This window comes from Mercenaria mercenaria, chromosome 15, assembly GCF_021730395.1.
Source record: "Mercenaria mercenaria strain notata chromosome 15, MADL_Memer_1, whole genome shotgun sequence".
NCBI lineage: Eukaryota > Metazoa > Mollusca > Bivalvia > Venerida > Veneridae > Mercenaria > Mercenaria mercenaria.
The window spans coordinates 26,071,216-26,087,836 of record NC_069375.1 but is presented as its reverse complement, the minus strand read 5'-3'; the positions used below and the strand labels follow the sequence as shown (position 1 = coordinate 26,087,836).

Sequence of the window (16,621 nt, the reverse complement as noted above, 5' to 3'; positions counted from 1 at the left end):
AGTTGAAAGTGTCCCAAGTGACATGTCTTGGCAAAATTATATAACCCTGAAAGTGCAAGAACTGCCGGAATTGACCATTCATGTGGTTCCATTTGTTCTGAAAGTCTGGCAGATTGACAGGATTTTTTTTTTGAAATGGCAATGCTGCCAGGAATGTTTCATATACATAGTGCGTGCACCTTGATGCATCAGTGGGTCGAATCATTAAAAGGATATACCCAAATACCCAATACCTTTGTATGAGAGACAGTTACCTAGACCCCACCGAAAAAAGTCTCATCCCCCGACTGTTAAAGATTGAACACCAAACATGCGGTGTGTTTCATATCTGTCGGGTCATGATTTCTACATTCAGTGGGAACATTGTCATGAACTAAAAGCGTACGACGAAACAGATTATCGTGACTGTAGTCCTGCCGAAAAAGTTCATCGGTCATAAACTGATTACGTTCATTAAGTTTTCAAAATCATAATACAAACATCACTTAACGTAACTTGTTTTGCAAACCTAACTAAAGTTTTCAATAAGAGTGATTCATACCCCCTCCCACCCCACGCACCAGATGAAGTTACTGTCTTAAATGTAAAATAGGGAGATAATTTAAATCTATTCAAAGAGTTGCGGTTTTTGAGCTGTACATGTCTCCACTCACTGTCATCTTTCATTACATCAACTTACATTTTCTATACAAATAATTTAAAGGTAAAGACTATGTTTAAACTAGATGTGTGTCCATAGGACACAGGTGCCCCCACTCCTGCCACTGTAACATGGTTTAATGACTCGGGTTAAACAATTTTTAAGATGTTTGCAACATAAACTTTTAAGAACCTTATGTGTATTTTTCACTTAGTTGGCCATAACTCTGGCCTAGCTGAGTAAAATCCTAAAGAGAACACTTTATAGGCTATAAAACAATCCTCTAATGTTTTATGATTCTAGGTCAAGTACATTTTAACATACAATGTACATGTTTCACAAACTTTTTATTTTAGTTAGTCTGTACAAGAAGTCTGGTCTTGTGTAGTGAAATAATGACTGTAGGTAAAATATTTTCGGAGCTACGCGCGACAAAACATTAAAATGACAAATTTTTCCTAGGTCTGGGGCCATAACTCCTACAATACTGAATGAATCCGGACGCGAAACCCCAGGTGCACAACTGCACATGCTGACCAATATTCTTGTAAACTTTGGTGACTCTAGGTCAAATACTTTTGGAGCTACGCGCGACAAAACATTAAAATGACAAATTTTTCCTAGGTCTGGGGCCATAACTCCTACAATACTGAATGAATCCGGACGCGAAACCCCAGGTGCACAATTGCACATGCTGACCAATATTCTTGTAAACTTTGGTGACTCTAGGTCAAATACTTTTGGAGCTACGCGCGACACAACATTAGAATGACGAATTTTTAACTAAGTCAGGGGCCATAACTCCTACACGACTGAATGAATCCGGACGGGAAAACCCAGGTGCACAACTGCACATGCTGACCAACATTTCTGTAAAGTTTTGTGACTCTACGTCAAATACTTTTGGAGCTACGCGCGACACAACACTAAAATGACCAATTTTTACAAAGTCAGGGGCCATAACTCCTACACGACTGAATGAATCCGGACGCGAAACCCCAGGTGTACAACTACACATGCTGACCAACATTCCTGTAAAGTTTTGTGACTCTACGTCAAATACTTTTGGAGCTAGGCGCGACACAACATTCCCGGAAGGACGGACGGGCGGACAAGAGCAAATCTATATGCCCCCACCACTCATGGGGGGGGGGGGGTACAAAAATGGAAATTTAAGTACAAACATACTCATATTCAACATACAATAGTTCATGTCCTCTTATTGCTTATCTATCATTATTTTGAGACATAAAATTTTTTATAAGTGGTAGCAATGTTATAGCTTAAATGTAAAAAAAAGTTTCAGAACTGAGTACAGACGGTAAAACAATTCTAAATTCATTTCAGGTAGAGTTATTTTCCTTATGCTCCGCATTTTCTCTTATTGCAATCTATCCTAAAATTCAGAATTGTCAAACTTATTGTCTTTAATGTTTCGGGACGGACGGACAGACGGACATGCTAACGGGGAAAATTGTGCGGGGTAATTAACTTAAATATAATAATTTATATATCCCATTCGATGCTGAACTGGGTACGTCCTCATCTAAATGAGGGAAAATGAAATACAAAATAATGTGTCTTATCATATACATGTATGATAAGCTTATTACATACAAATAGATGTAAATCCAAAACATGTAGAATCTATCCCAATCCTATGTTTTACTTAATTGAAATTCAAGGGCAAAAACAGATTGTCCATATTTAGAATGTTAACAAGATGACGTTTTCCTCGCAGAACAAATCGTCACCTCAACGCAAGAAATGGATAACTCCATCGACTTGAAGGACTTATTCACTTTTTGCGCTAAGGTGACGAAATAAGCAATTTGGATGATGAGATTGGTAACCAGCTTCTGTTCACGGGAAGGACTAGTGATTTTGGTTTTAATACTATTCAGTCCGCTTCTCTTAAACATAATAATTAATAACATTTAAATAACGATTATAGTTCTGTCAAGTATGATAATAATCCTTCCAAGTGATATAAGTTTGAAGTGAAAGCGTGTGAAATGACAACATACGTGCAAAATCCAATCAAGAATATCTTTATTTTCTCCGTAAATCATATAAAGTAATACATACATGTATAACATTTTTTGCTAAACGAAACACGGGTTATAGTACACGACTGAAATAAAAGTTAAAAGCAACTATATGACCTCCCAATAAGGAGGTTACATAAGGCTTATAATGCATGAACTATGTCTTCTGCACAGCAGACGACAAAACGTGCGATTGAATATAAATGGGACAGAAAGTTTAAACTAGTGTTGTTATCAGTTCGGTTTTGTCACGTTTTTTATGGTATTGCATCTTTCAAATATTTTCTTTCAAAACGTACATTTATTACACGACCACAGTCCGCATTTTGTGTCACGTGACGCGCTATATTTTTGCTGCAAATGTCTATAAAGAACGTGAAACTTTATTTTGAACACTTATGAATGACTTCGATCATCGGGCATTTCTTACTATGGCGGAACCATACAGTAAATGCATACTTTGTATCTCCATTTAGTTATTCACTGAGCAAAATGTGCTTATTGTTTCAGACGGCTTAACATTAATTTAAGAAATTATTTTGAACTGGTAACGTAGTGTATAATCGATTAATTAAAACACCTGTCATTTGCAAAATTCACATCGTGCAGTATAAATGCTTTCAACATAGCGCAAGGACTGAAATCCATCTTGAAAGCAAAATTAAAAATTCGTTTTGCAATCGAATTGACACAAATGCAAAATATATTTGCAGTTGAATTCAATTACAACGGCAATTGACATTAATCGTGATCTGAAACGAAACAAAGATTGTATTGCCAATTTCGAACTGCAAATGCAAAATATTTAGCAGTTTGCAATTCAAATACAAGTCGCAAAGGAACTAAAAGTGAACTTTATTTTAAAACTGTCATTGAACATCTTTGTTGGAAGCAATCATGGATTATAATCTGTATTGCAAATTAAAAATCCATTTTGCAATCGATCTGCAAAATGCAAATCATGTTTAGCGGTTTTGCAATTTCGAACTGCAAAGGTTCACATAGTTGCGTTGCAATTCGAATTGCGAACTGCAAACTGCAGACCAAATTAACGCCTATATAAAAACATTCCATTTCACCAGTCAATAAATTGAAACATTGTCTTCACTTCAAGTAACATATTTGAGATATACAACATTAACAATAATCATCAAAATATTGGCATGGGAGTACAGAATCTATACTAATCTACATTTTATCAAATAAACTGTAATGAGAACACTTTTTTTTCTATTCTACGTGGTGTTACGGCATGAACCCTAACATCGGGACTATAGCATTTACCACTGATTCGCTTGAACTGAAACTTAACAAATGTATATAAATAATATTATAACATAAACATTCTTTGAAATAAACGTATTCAGAAATAAAACAACTGTACATGGTTGAACATCAACACAAGTTAGAACGTAAATAACAATAATTTTCTGATTATACAAATTAAGGTGTTCAACAAAATTTAAAAATGAGTATCAATAGCATCATGTCCTTCTCCAGTCTCTTCCTTCTCAGGCAGATATCCATTTATTGTTCCATATTTCACTGAACTGTCTGTTCCGTTAGACAACGCGTTCGAGGAATTTTTATTCTGTAGCTCTGCCTCTGCATTTACAGTCTTAAAATCAAAATAATTTGTGTTAATAGGGAAACAAAAAAATACATGTAGTAGATATATGTGGTGATATTTCCAAATCATATTTCTATAAACATTTGCGTCACAACATAATCTTCCGTATACTTTCTACACAGAAAAAATAGCTATCTAAATTTTCTATTTTATCAATGAACTGATCGTTTAATATTTGTACACAGTCTGAAATTAAATACCGAGAAGGCATATCTAACATCACTGATATGCATATACAGCTGAAACTCGATGCCTCGAACTCGCTAATCTCAACATTCCGGCTATCTCGAGGACATTTTCCTGTCCAGTCCCGAAAACATGTGCCTAGAGTAACATTTTAAGTCGAATTTCGGTTATCCCGAAGTATAACGTTTCACTGGTTGGAATTCAAGATACCAAGATTCAGCCGTATATTTAATGGTGTTACAAAGTGTATCGCATCAGAATCATTTAGATGAATGAAACCATTGCTCCTGACAGACATCTAGCTAATTATACACCTCCAAACCTAAGTGTTAAGCGTACAATATATTGTGCAAACTATTTGCATGCTGCATGGACTGCGGAAATCCAATCTGATAAAGTAAGAAACCAAGAATGTGTTTCAACATTAATGACAAATGTTCCATGATAAGGATGACAGAACATTGATTGACAGAATCTAATATATCAAGTCAAATGGGGCTACATCAGTGAAAATAATTCAGAACTAACTCCAAAAATATGCAAATCGTAGACTTGATGTTGATGATGCATAGCTCTACTAAGTCTCATTTCAATGGGGTGGAAACTGTAAACAATGGACACGTGTAGTTATATCACTGTAAAGTCAAAAACAGGGACATAAGTAAAAATAACTGAAGTCAATATGGGTACGTTCATATATCAAGTTTCATTTAAGTCTGATGGAAACTCTAGGTGGACTTTGGTCAAACTGGACGCAAACTGAATGCGAGCTTTATCACCTAAAAGGAAAACTGCTGTTTTTTTAAACAATATTTATATGCTCGAAACATGGAGGAAAACACAAGACGCTCCTCTCACATATTCCACAGACTTCGAAGTGGTAGGATAACCGATACTGCGTAAGACGACTGAGTTGACACCAAGAGAATTGTAAATTGCCATGCGCAATTTGGAGCCTGACATACCACAAGTACCTGAAAAACCTGACTAGCCGACAGATAACGTTGTTTGATTGGGGCGGTCATTTTACCTCACAAATACTGATTTACTCTTCGTCTGAAGAAGATGCTGTGGACATATAAACTAAAATTTCAATTAAGAATTATCGGCAAATTAAGTGCATTTGACACTTGTGCAGTTTAAGATGGGAAGTAGAACTTTTAATCCATAAACAGAGGCTCTCGTTTCGACTCGGGCTTTGATACACGTTACATAGAGCACTCGTGATTAGAAGTTGTAGCTAACTTACATAAAGTCTTCTTTTGGCTCTTTATCATTTTTACCTACATGTTAAAATAATGTATTAATTACTATCTATATATTTCTCACCAAATGTACTTAGTGGCATTGTTTTCGTCTAATTCTCTTCTTATCTATTTAGTTGTATATGATTCGTATGACAATTCAGTCACTCTATAGTTTGATTTTTTTTCTTCCTTTTTTTCTGTCATGTCTTATCACTAAGTGTAAATGTCTTTGCAGTGTTCACATATTTACACAATCTGTTGTTATGTTTTATTAAGTCTTTTTCTGCTTTTATAAATACTTAATTTCATGCAGACATAATTACAATATTGTTGCTTTTTTAAATGTAATCCAACGTTTTCTTGTATATTTCTCATATAGGGGCCTAAGAGTTTTTATGGTTTTGCTGCGTAGATTATAAATAAGAACTTCTTCTGGTGTGGCCTAGAAATTAAATTCCTTTCATACTACTACAAATACATTATGTCATTAATAATAAGTTTGTTCATAATATGAGCCGCGCCATGAGAAAACCAACATAGTGGGTTTGCGACCAGCATGGATCCAGACCAGGATCCATGCTGTTCGCTTTCAAATTCTATTGCAATTAGAGAAAATGTTAGCGAACAGCATGGATCCTGACCAGACTGCGCGGATGCGCAGGCTGGTCTGGATCCATGCTGGTCGCAAAGCCACTATGTTGGTTTTCTCATGGCGTGGCTCATATGTTGTTTTAATTCATGTTCTAAGGATACAGATTTTAAATAAGAAGACCATGTTAGACTGGCTATTGCCAAAATAGTTATGTATCATTTGTTATAAACAAATGTTATATTATTACTTTAATTACCTAACTAACTAATGCGTTAATTATTAAAATCTCTCTTGAGAAGGAATAGGGGTAAATTAAGGTTGACAATAAGTCACATTTGATGAAACGTGGACCTATTATTACCGAAAAATTAGGCTTTGATACATTACCCAAGGGGTACAATCTAAAACGTTTCCTGAAAAACCACTTGAAGAAATTTAAACACTGACTTTGAAACTATTTCTTCCTAAGTGTAGGGAAAACTCTATGACTGAATCGGAAATATTTTGGATTACATATTTACGTAAACCAAGGATGTACTATTTCCTCCAAATTCTTGAGGAACATAAACATACATTTCAGTCGGACCAGTTTAGACATTAACAACATATGTATATCAGCAACATTTAAATGTAAACAATCTAAGGATTAAATGGAAAAACCAAAATTGAAATGACATTGTCAAATTTAACAAATGAAACACAAACATGCATTTCGACCATCTTAATTAGTGCGCAAAGCAAATTATAAGCCAACTTTTCATCGACACGTAATAATTGATAAATTGGATTACACACGGGTTAATGGTCTTATTGCGTATTTCTCTACTGAAAATGGATTAACATCCCATTTAATTCTAAACGTTGTTGGATTGTTTTACCAATTTATGCGGTTAAATAGAAAGGCAAATACTTACTTAAATATTTTTGTATGTAAAACAAACAATTGAAACTAAATTTTACCAAGACTGCTTTATATATTTTTTATATATAAAAATATGCACTTAGAAGGAAAACTTTTGCTAAATGTTTAATTGTTATCATTATTATATGAAATATTATTTGAAGCTAAATTTGCAGTCAAATTTAATGATTTAAAAACAAAGTATTACTGATTAAAATTTCATGGAAGTCCTAGTAAGGTTTAGGATGTTTAAACGTAACAAAAATTTAAAGCGATCTAAACAGAAGGTGGGAATGGAAACGAGAAAAGTACAGTTTATTAGATTGATACCCAATTTGAAGCGTAGGACAAACAACGTGTTAAAAATTATCCTATTAAACATTACAACACTGTTACTGATACAGATATATAGGACCGGTGCTTGAATAATAAGGCCATCAATACTAAAAGCCCCAGTGCTTACCACATATCCACTTACATACGTTTTAACAGAGCATGCTTTTTGTGTTTTTTGTTTCTACAATTACAACACCACAGTGACTTATGTTTACATATACCAACCATCACGTTCTGTCCTTCAGTTGTACAATTTGTACTTTGCGAAGTTTTATCCTTTCGGAGTGAAACACAAACATACTTTTTAAAACAGTTAAACAAAATGCGTAACAAATACTCCAGTTAAATTATATCACAATACTTAATATCAATGTGAAATCCATTTTGACATGCGCAAAAGGCGCAGTATTTACACATTTTTAAAGGCTCTCCAGCTGCTTGTGTTGGCTGCTTCTAAACTATTGTTTAGTTTTTGTCAGGATTACTCTGTGAAAAAAAAAAACCCAGTCATTTTTGCAACTTGGTAGCAATACTTTAGACACGGCCTTGATGGCCAAAGTGTTACATTACGCTAAAAGAGACATATTTACCAATTAGCTCATCAAAATATAAAGAAGAACCTTTTGATTAGGGAAGATTGAAATACACTTACATTTTCTAAGCTAGGAGTGAATCTCGATGTGGATGTACCGTCCGGACCAGCGTTATAGTACGGTGACGGGCCGATGATGCTCAACACAACCGGCAGGAAACATAAACCATGGAACAATCCAAATATCACAACAAGAATGAACACCTGAAGAAGACAAATAAAATGTATATTAAAACTGAAAAAAAACAACAATGAACTTGATTGACCTCATTCAAAATGCTAAAAACAAATCATGGCTCGGTGCAAAAGAATGGTAAGTATTTCTTTATTTCATAGCGGTTTGACCACGTTATCTGTACATTCATTCCTTTAAAGAAAAGAAATATTGCAATAGTCTTTGCCACCCTTCCAAAAGATTCTAAAAACACATTTGAGCCGCACCATGAGAAAACCAACATAGTGGCTTTGCGAACTGACCAGCATGGAGATCTCAGACCAGCCCTGCGCTACTTAACGGGTATCTCTTCCTAACTGCTAAAAATGGCTTTGAAAGCGAACAGCATGGATCCTGACCAGACTGCGGGGATGCGCAGGCTGGTCTGGATCCATGCTGGTCGCAAAGCCACTATGTTGGTTTTCTCATGGCGCGGCTCATTTACCGATTATCATTGAGAAAATAACGAGTACACAAGGCGGGCAACAGTTTATCGAAACACAGTTCAAGACCCGCAGAATGTAATTTATTTAATTACGACAATGGATTTAAATCAGGTGAGACAATTATCCATTTTAATTCACGCTGTTTTAGAAAATGCAGTTTACAACTTTAATTGTAATTTATGATTGCTAGTGGTAGTTTATTATAAAACCTTAATAAGAAAATAAACTCGATATTAAGAGTGGCAAACACTTTTGAAATTCTTACAAAATCATGACATACACATGTTTTTACGACGACGTCCCTACATTTTCAATCCATAAAAATAATTAAATTTATACACAAAACTCTTACGATGCAACAATATCAAGAAAATTAGACTTCTGTCTTATTAGATATCAAGGAAAATATACTTTTTATACTTACAGCAAAGAATGCCGAGAGACTCTGGCCAAAAATGAGAACAAAAAATACAAGAAAGGTTGTAACAGCGCCATGCATAATTGCTGGTCCTATCTGACACAATGTGCTGGTCGCTCGTTCTACAATACAACAAATGATTGGTATTACATGCACTGGTACAACCTCAATAACTCCATAACATTTGTATGAAATGACAAAATTTAAACACGTGGACAAGAACACCCGATGAGAACTGATTATATTTTAATGCTAATAAATTTGAATTCCTACCTTAAATGTGATAGTTGATTTGATTTATCTCAATGAAAAGTAAATGTTAGGATGGAATCTGCTGAATTTAAAGTATGCTGTTGGGAGAGCAACTGCTCTTGAATATTTTTGTATATAGACATTTTTTTTTAAATATCATAAAAGAAAGGTTTAAACAAGGTTATATAGAAAATATAATGACGTATGTTGATCTATTTCCTGCAAAAGAAACACAGAATGTGTGATAAAAAAAAACATTGCGTGTTCCTGGGGAGGCGAATATTCTATATGATGGTTTCAAGTCATTCTTCTTCCGTCTCTGCATCATGTGGGAAAGTATCACTTACTTCTGAATGACAACTGTGTGCAGACTCTAAAAACAACAGATAGGTTTAAGCGCTTGGGCGTCACAAGTGTGTAACATTCATCGAGCTGAACAGTCTACGTGCAGACATTGATGAATCATTTGTAATAATGTATCAGACTGAAAATAATTCAGCCCGGACCGGGAATCAAACCCGGCAGCTCTCACATCTAAGGCGGACATTCTACCACGTTGCTATCAAAAGAAACAAGCTTACCTTTTCTTGTGCCAGTGACCGTCATAAATGTATAACCTATATGTGCGGAGAAATCTACAGCCAGTCCAATAGAAATAATAAGCAGAACAACCAGATTCACATCCAGGTAAAAATCCCAGAGATGTAAGCAACCCATAATATCAATCTGCAAAGACAACATTTATGAAACAGTGTTTTGAATATAAACTTATAATATCAATACATACGAAGGGTATTTTCTTATTTTGAACGTGATCTTGAAATTCCGCTAAAGCAGGTGTACCAAAAGTCTATTTAAGGAAATGTATAATACAAGGCTTCTGTAATGCAATTTCATCCATGTAAACAGTTATTAGATTTTCCTGATGATACATCAATTCAAATTCTTTAGCTATGCAATACAGCGAATATATAAACAAATCCATAGAAGAGCGTATCTATCCATTAAAGCATACATAGCATTCGTTCATACAAGACCATATATTGCATGTATGAACGTTCAATTAGGCATATAGCGTGTATTAATTTATTCATACTCACATGTACATTATTCGTGTTGGACCCTTTAAATATAGATACATGGTGATTATTTTACATACCGTAGTAAGACAGACACACACGAGGACGAAGAAACTTGTGACAAGATCCACTATCAACAGTAATGTAACAATGAAAATTGCAATACCCGCTAATACAAAATTCCTTATAATCTCCGACTCCACATACTGAAAGTAGAATTAAATTGTTCGCCTTATATGAAATGTACCGCGAAATTAGGACCGTTGTGTTCGCCTTATATAAAATGTACTGCGAAACTGGGATCAAGGTGTTCGCCCTATATAAAATGCACTGCGAAATTAGGATCAAGCTGTTCGCCTTATATATTGAAATGAACTGCGAAATTAGAATCAAGTTGTTCGCCTATTATAAAATGTACAACGAAATTAGGATCAAGTTGTTCGCCTTATATTAAATGTACTGCAAAATTAGGAACAAGTTGTTCGCCTTATATTAAATGTACTGCGAAATTAGGATTAAGTTGTTCGCCTTATATTAAATGTACTGTGAAATTAGGATCAAGTTGTTCGCCTTACTAGTATATTAAATGTACTGCGAAATTAGGATAAAGTTGTTCGCCTTATATTAAATGTACTGCGAAATTAGGATCAAGTTGTTTGCCTTATATTAAATGTACAGCCAAATTAGAATCAAGTTGTTCGCCTTATATAAATGTACTGTGAAATTAGGATCAAAATGTTCGGCTTTGTTCGCCTTATATGAAATGTACTGCGAAATAAGAATCAAGTTGTTCACCTTATATTAAAAATAATAGCGAAATTAGGATGAAGTTGTTCGCCTTATATAAAATGTACTGCGAAATTAGGATCAAGTTGTTTGCCTTATATAAAACGAACAGCGAAATTAGGATCAATTTGTTCGCCTTATATAAAATGTACTGTTAAATTAGGATCAAGATGTTCGGCTTTGTTCGCCTTATATGAAATGTACTGCGAAATTAGGATCAAGTTGTCCGCCTTATATGAAATGTACAGCAAAATTACAATCAACTTGTTCGCTTTATATGAAATGTTCTGTGAATTAATGTTGAAACACAACTTAGTCCCTATGTAAGATGCACTATGAATATAAAACCAAATAAGATCTACTATGTTTTTCGCCAAATATGAGAAGTACTGAGAAAGTAGAAACAAGTTGATTGCCAAATATAAGATGTACTGTGAAATGGCACATACAAATTATATATCATATCAAAACTACTTATTTTACATGTGTTCAATATTTTCATTGTTTTGTTCTCTACGATAAAGCCAGTGTGAGAAAATATCTTTCAACATTTTTAGCCATTCTTCTGAAGCACGGGAACGTGTATTGATTGAACATATCGATTTTATTTATCATAAATAAAATGCTCATAGTAGTAGTGTTTCATTTCAGTTTACAGCGAACATTACATGTATTACGTAAGTGAAAACATTGTGAAAGTATCTCTTCATCGTACAATAGCTTAAAACCGTTGCTACATCTTAGAATCAGATGATTTCATATTTAAGATTCTTGACGTTAAATGAAGAAAGCATAGCCATCACTTACTCGTATAACTTCGGTAAAAATATGGAAGACAGAGTAGGAGAAGCATTTTCCGCCTTCAAGATTGGCATTGTCGGCAATCCGTCGGACTTCTTCCATGATGCGTTCATTCTCCCATACATCTTGTGACACCACTTGTTGCATCGGGAAATATGTCCACTGTGAATGTACAGAGAGAGTGTATACGATTTTAGGTATCTGAACTGGAACTAAAACATGGTAGAATATATACAGCAAGCCAATTATAAACCATTGTGTTACCGGCTGACTCCAAACTCAACCACAACTAGAATGTGTCTGTAAGACACAGAGTGTGCCCCCACTGGTACATTTGTCACAAATAAGGGGCAATAATTCAAATGTTTGCAGTCTTAAGGGAGTATAGCCTCAACAAACATTTTATATAAAGGACTCATTATTCTAGGACATACGATCGCTAACAGTAAAGAAAGTAACAGCTGAAAACCAACAGAAACAAACCAGTTCGAAGCGCTAGATTTGATTAGTAAATATGAGAAAGAACTGGCTCTTTCAGTTCAAGGGGAATATACAACATTTTAGAACGACTGTACTTGGAAAAAATCACACGTCATGTTTCAAAGAAAAAACATTACAAAAACAAGAGCACCGCCTTGCGGGTGCTGACGCTCATCTGATTTTTTTTGTGTAATAGAAATATTGTCCTACCCATGATTTTCTAAGTCTAAAAAGGGCCATCATTCTTGCAAATGGCAGGATAGAGTTATGTTTCTTGATGTACAGTGTCCACTTATGATGGTGAAAAACTGTTGCAAGTTTTAAAGCAATAGCTTTGATAGTTTATGAGAAAAGTTGACTTAAACATAATACTCAACCAAGAAAATGATTTTTTAAGTCCAAAAGGGGCAATAATTATTGCAAAAAGCAGGATGGAGTTATGTTGCTTGCTGTACAGGGTCAGCTTATGATGGTGAACAAGTGTTGCAAGTTTCAAAGCAATAGCTTTGATAGTTTAAGAGAAAAAGTTGACCTAAACATAAAACTTAACCAAGAAATCTGATATTTTCTAAGTCCAAAAGGGGCCATAAATCTTGCAAAAAGCAGGACGGAGTTATGTTTCTTGCTGTACAGGGTCAACTTATGATGGTGAACAAGTGCTGCAAGTTTTAAAGCAATAGCTTTGATAGTTTAGGATAAAAGCTGACCTAAACATAAAACTTAACCAAGAAAACTGATTTTCTAAGTCCAAAAGGGGCAATAAATCTTGCAAAAAGCAAGATGGAGTTATGTTTCTTGATGTACAGGGTCTGCTTATGATGGTGAACAAGTATTCCAAGTTTCAAAGCAATAGCTTTGATAGTTTAGGAGAAAAGTTGACCTAAACATAAAACTTAACCAAGAAATCTGATATTTTTTAAGTACAAAAGGGGCCATAAATCTTGCAAAAAGCAAGATGGAGTTATGTTTCTTGCTACACAGAGTCAGCTTATGATGGTGAACAAGTATTCCAAGTTTCAAAGCAATAGCTTTGATAGTTTAGGAGAAAAGCTGACCTAAACATAAAACTTAACCAGGCAACGCAGACGCCGACGCCGACGCCGACAACCGCTCAAGTGATGACAATAACTCATCATTTTTTTTTCAAAAAATCAGATGAGCTAATGAAATGTAGAAGGTTGTCCCTCCACAGAACTGAAACATTAAAAATATTTCACTAAAATGGTAAGAACAAAATGGGTCTCGGTGAAGGCATAAAGCATTCGTCTAGCAGTAGTAACAAAATATCCAATGAATGTTTCAATACACCGACAAATTATTTCCAGGGGGCATCTGTTTTTGTTATATTTCATACTTAGAATGGAAACAGATCTAATTAATGAGTGATTGAATATATGAATTACTAGGTGAGTTAAATGACTATCTACTGGTCTAAACTGATAGTATTAACACGTTTCATGTCAAGCAGTTTCACTCCTGCTTTTCTTTAGTAACTCGTCCTTGACCTACAAACTGTTTGGAACTTTCACTTCATAGTACAATCCCATACTTAAACGACTCAAAATCGATCAAATTCTTTCTATATTTTCAATATAGTCTATCTTTGTAAGGAAAGCATTTCATGACAACGAGTGATATTATCTGCATATCAACCCAACTTTTGCACGAGTTTTTCTTAAAATCCTAACCTTCACTTCCGGCACTTTGTCATCAGTCATCTCTATGTATTTAGAAAATGGTATGCCGAGAGCTGTATCGAAATAGTCTTTAAGGGTGATGTAGAATATGGTCTTATTAGCCGGGACACTGTCTGAAAGAACAAAGAATAAATAAAAAACAGTGATTGCAATGTCACCCAGAAAACACACAAAGTTAAATGAAATGCCATATCAACGTCGGGATAACATGAGAAATGTTCCTCTCAATCAGATCAACACAGATTTATCTTTTGGATGAGGCAGGTGTTTCTCCACTAGTGTAGTCAGATTCAAACTGACCTTTCTGGCAATATATGTACAAATATTCTTCCGTCGATTTGATAATTTGATATATTTCTAAGTCATTTGCTCAAACACTGAAAGAGTATTGAGTATCAACCTGCGTTGTATAAATGCCCGCCACACCCCACCTCGTTGTAATTTGATTTCAGTGAAATCTAATATGGTGACTTATTAATTTTCTTTTTGTTTTAGATTAGGTAGACAGAACCAAAGGTATGTGCAGAGTTTGATTAAATTCTTTTATGTGAAACTCGATAAAATAGCAGAAGTACCAACTTAAAATTGACAAAAATATGCAAAAATAGCCCTTGGGTCTGCTGAACAAGTATTCCTTTCTTTACAAAATCATTTTCTTTTGATTTCTCTGAGCATGTTTCAAATAGATATACTGTTTTCCGTTATAAAAATGCTTAGATATCAGATTTATGCTGATTATTGTACTTTACTGAAATATATTTTAGGATTATAGAATTATTTTTTTATTTTTCATCATTCCCCATGTTTTAAAGTACCTGAAATAATAACCGGAGGTATATTTTCCGTACCCCACCCACTACATTATACTCATGAAAATAATTATGGACTATGAATGTATATTTAGATCTTACAACTAATACATTTCAGTAGTGTGTACTTCTATCTAGATATATATTACACACTCCTAGCATATCTGTTTTTGGTGACCTTCAGAATATTGATACCATATGCCTATACTCCGTGGTGCCGTGGCTTTGCTTTATTTCCGATAACATTCAAATGTTTATGCATTTAAGTAGATCCGATTTTGCAGTCTTGGTAACCAATATGCAGCTTCAAATGTAAAAGCATTTGGTTGTGAGTTTGCTAAAACATCATTAAAAAGGCAATGAGATTGCTAAACTTTAGCTCTAGGGCTAAATCATTTTGTTATGAAAATCATTTGTCTGTATAAAGTGGATGGAAGTGGAAGTCCTGCATGCGTATACTTTAAATATTCTAATGTATATGTTACCTAGATAGAACTACATATCCGCAATTTATTCCTTATATCTTATCTGCAGTTATTATCTTTTTCACATCGTTATACTTGATCAAGTGCTGCATAGTTGGAAGTAATAGATCTCTGTAACAATAAAATCGTCACTTAACAGCAGCTGTTTGAATCACAGACACTTAGGGTCAGGACCCCCACATACCCCACTCTCCTCCGCCCCTGATTAAGTTTAGCGAATATTTTTTAATTGAGCATAGGCGACGATCGTAAAACGCATTTTGTAACAATTTCAGCGTTTTTAAAAAAAGCATTTTTTACCATCAATGCTATTAAAATAAGAAGACGTGAAATAATAAATTGCAAATATAAATTTGTGTTATTAGGTACGAAATGACTTCAAAAATGACTTCAGATTATAGAATGCAAATTTCTGCTTGGTTTATAATCAACTGGCATACAAAGGCAATTTGAGAAAACTATAATAATAATACTTCGTAAAACAGTTAAATATTTCATAATGTTCTTTCTGGTCTGAAAATATAATAATAATGAAGATATATGAAGCAAAAATAAACCAGTTTGTGGATGACACGCAATTGTTCGCGAAAAATGAAGACTCTTTGTACCATATTTTCAAAGATCTTAAACTATATGAACGCGCGTCGGGGGCAAAATTAAACAAAGAAAAAACTACAGGTCTATTTATTGGCAGATTAAAAGACAAAACTCCAAACTATAAAGAAATAAATTGGACTAAGTCTTTTGTTAAAACGCTTGGCATTCATCATGGCTACGGCATTGACAACGAGGACATCTGGAGAAAAAAAATCAATAAAATTAAATCATGTCTAGAAGTTTGGAAATCAAGAGATCTCACTTTTAACGGAAAATCATTGATCATCAAAACCTATGTTTTTTCAACTATAATGTTCGAATTAGAAACACGCGGTATACCTGAAAGAAACGCAAAAGAAATAGAGCAAATAATTTTCAATTTTCT

The 16,621-nt window shown here is 34.4% G+C and overlaps 1 protein-coding gene across 2 annotated transcripts; it reads right to left on the bottom strand.

Moving 5' to 3' along the window:
- Window positions 1-3,721: 3,721 nt before the first annotated feature.
- Window positions 3,722-14,478, bottom strand: LOC123549249 (NPC intracellular cholesterol transporter 1 homolog 1b-like). 2 transcript variants are annotated; one of them, XM_053524831.1, is made up of 8 exons: window positions 14,337-14,478; window positions 12,175-12,330; window positions 10,662-10,787; window positions 10,084-10,228; window positions 9,257-9,372; window positions 8,233-8,376; window positions 7,806-7,856; window positions 3,722-4,306 (listed from the first exon to the last, which is right to left on the bottom strand). In XM_053524831.1, exons 1-8 carry the CDS (start codon window positions 14,364-14,366, stop codon window positions 4,151-4,153), a joined length of 924 nt encoding a protein of 307 aa, XP_053380806.1. In that variant the 5' UTR covers window positions 14,367-14,478; the 3' UTR covers window positions 3,722-4,150. The 2 variants fall into 2 exon arrangements, with proteins under 2 accessions (XP_053380806.1, XP_053380807.1); XM_053524832.1 differs by lacking the exon at window positions 7,806-7,856 and having other exon boundaries at window positions 14,337-14,477.
- Window positions 14,479-16,621: the final 2,143 nt, after the last annotated feature.

Coding starts and splice junctions, on each gene's coding strand:
- LOC123549249 (XM_053524831.1), bottom strand. CDS start 14,366: ATGACTGATGACAAAGTGCCGGAAGTGAAG. Junction 12,331..14,336: donor ACAAAGTGCCGGAAGTGAAG/GTTAGGATTTTA, acceptor GTACATTCACAG/TGGACATATTTCCCGATGCA. Junction 10,788..12,174: donor TTTTTACCGAAGTTATACGA/GTAAGTGATGGC, acceptor TTCTACTTTCAG/TATGTGGAGTCGGAGATTAT.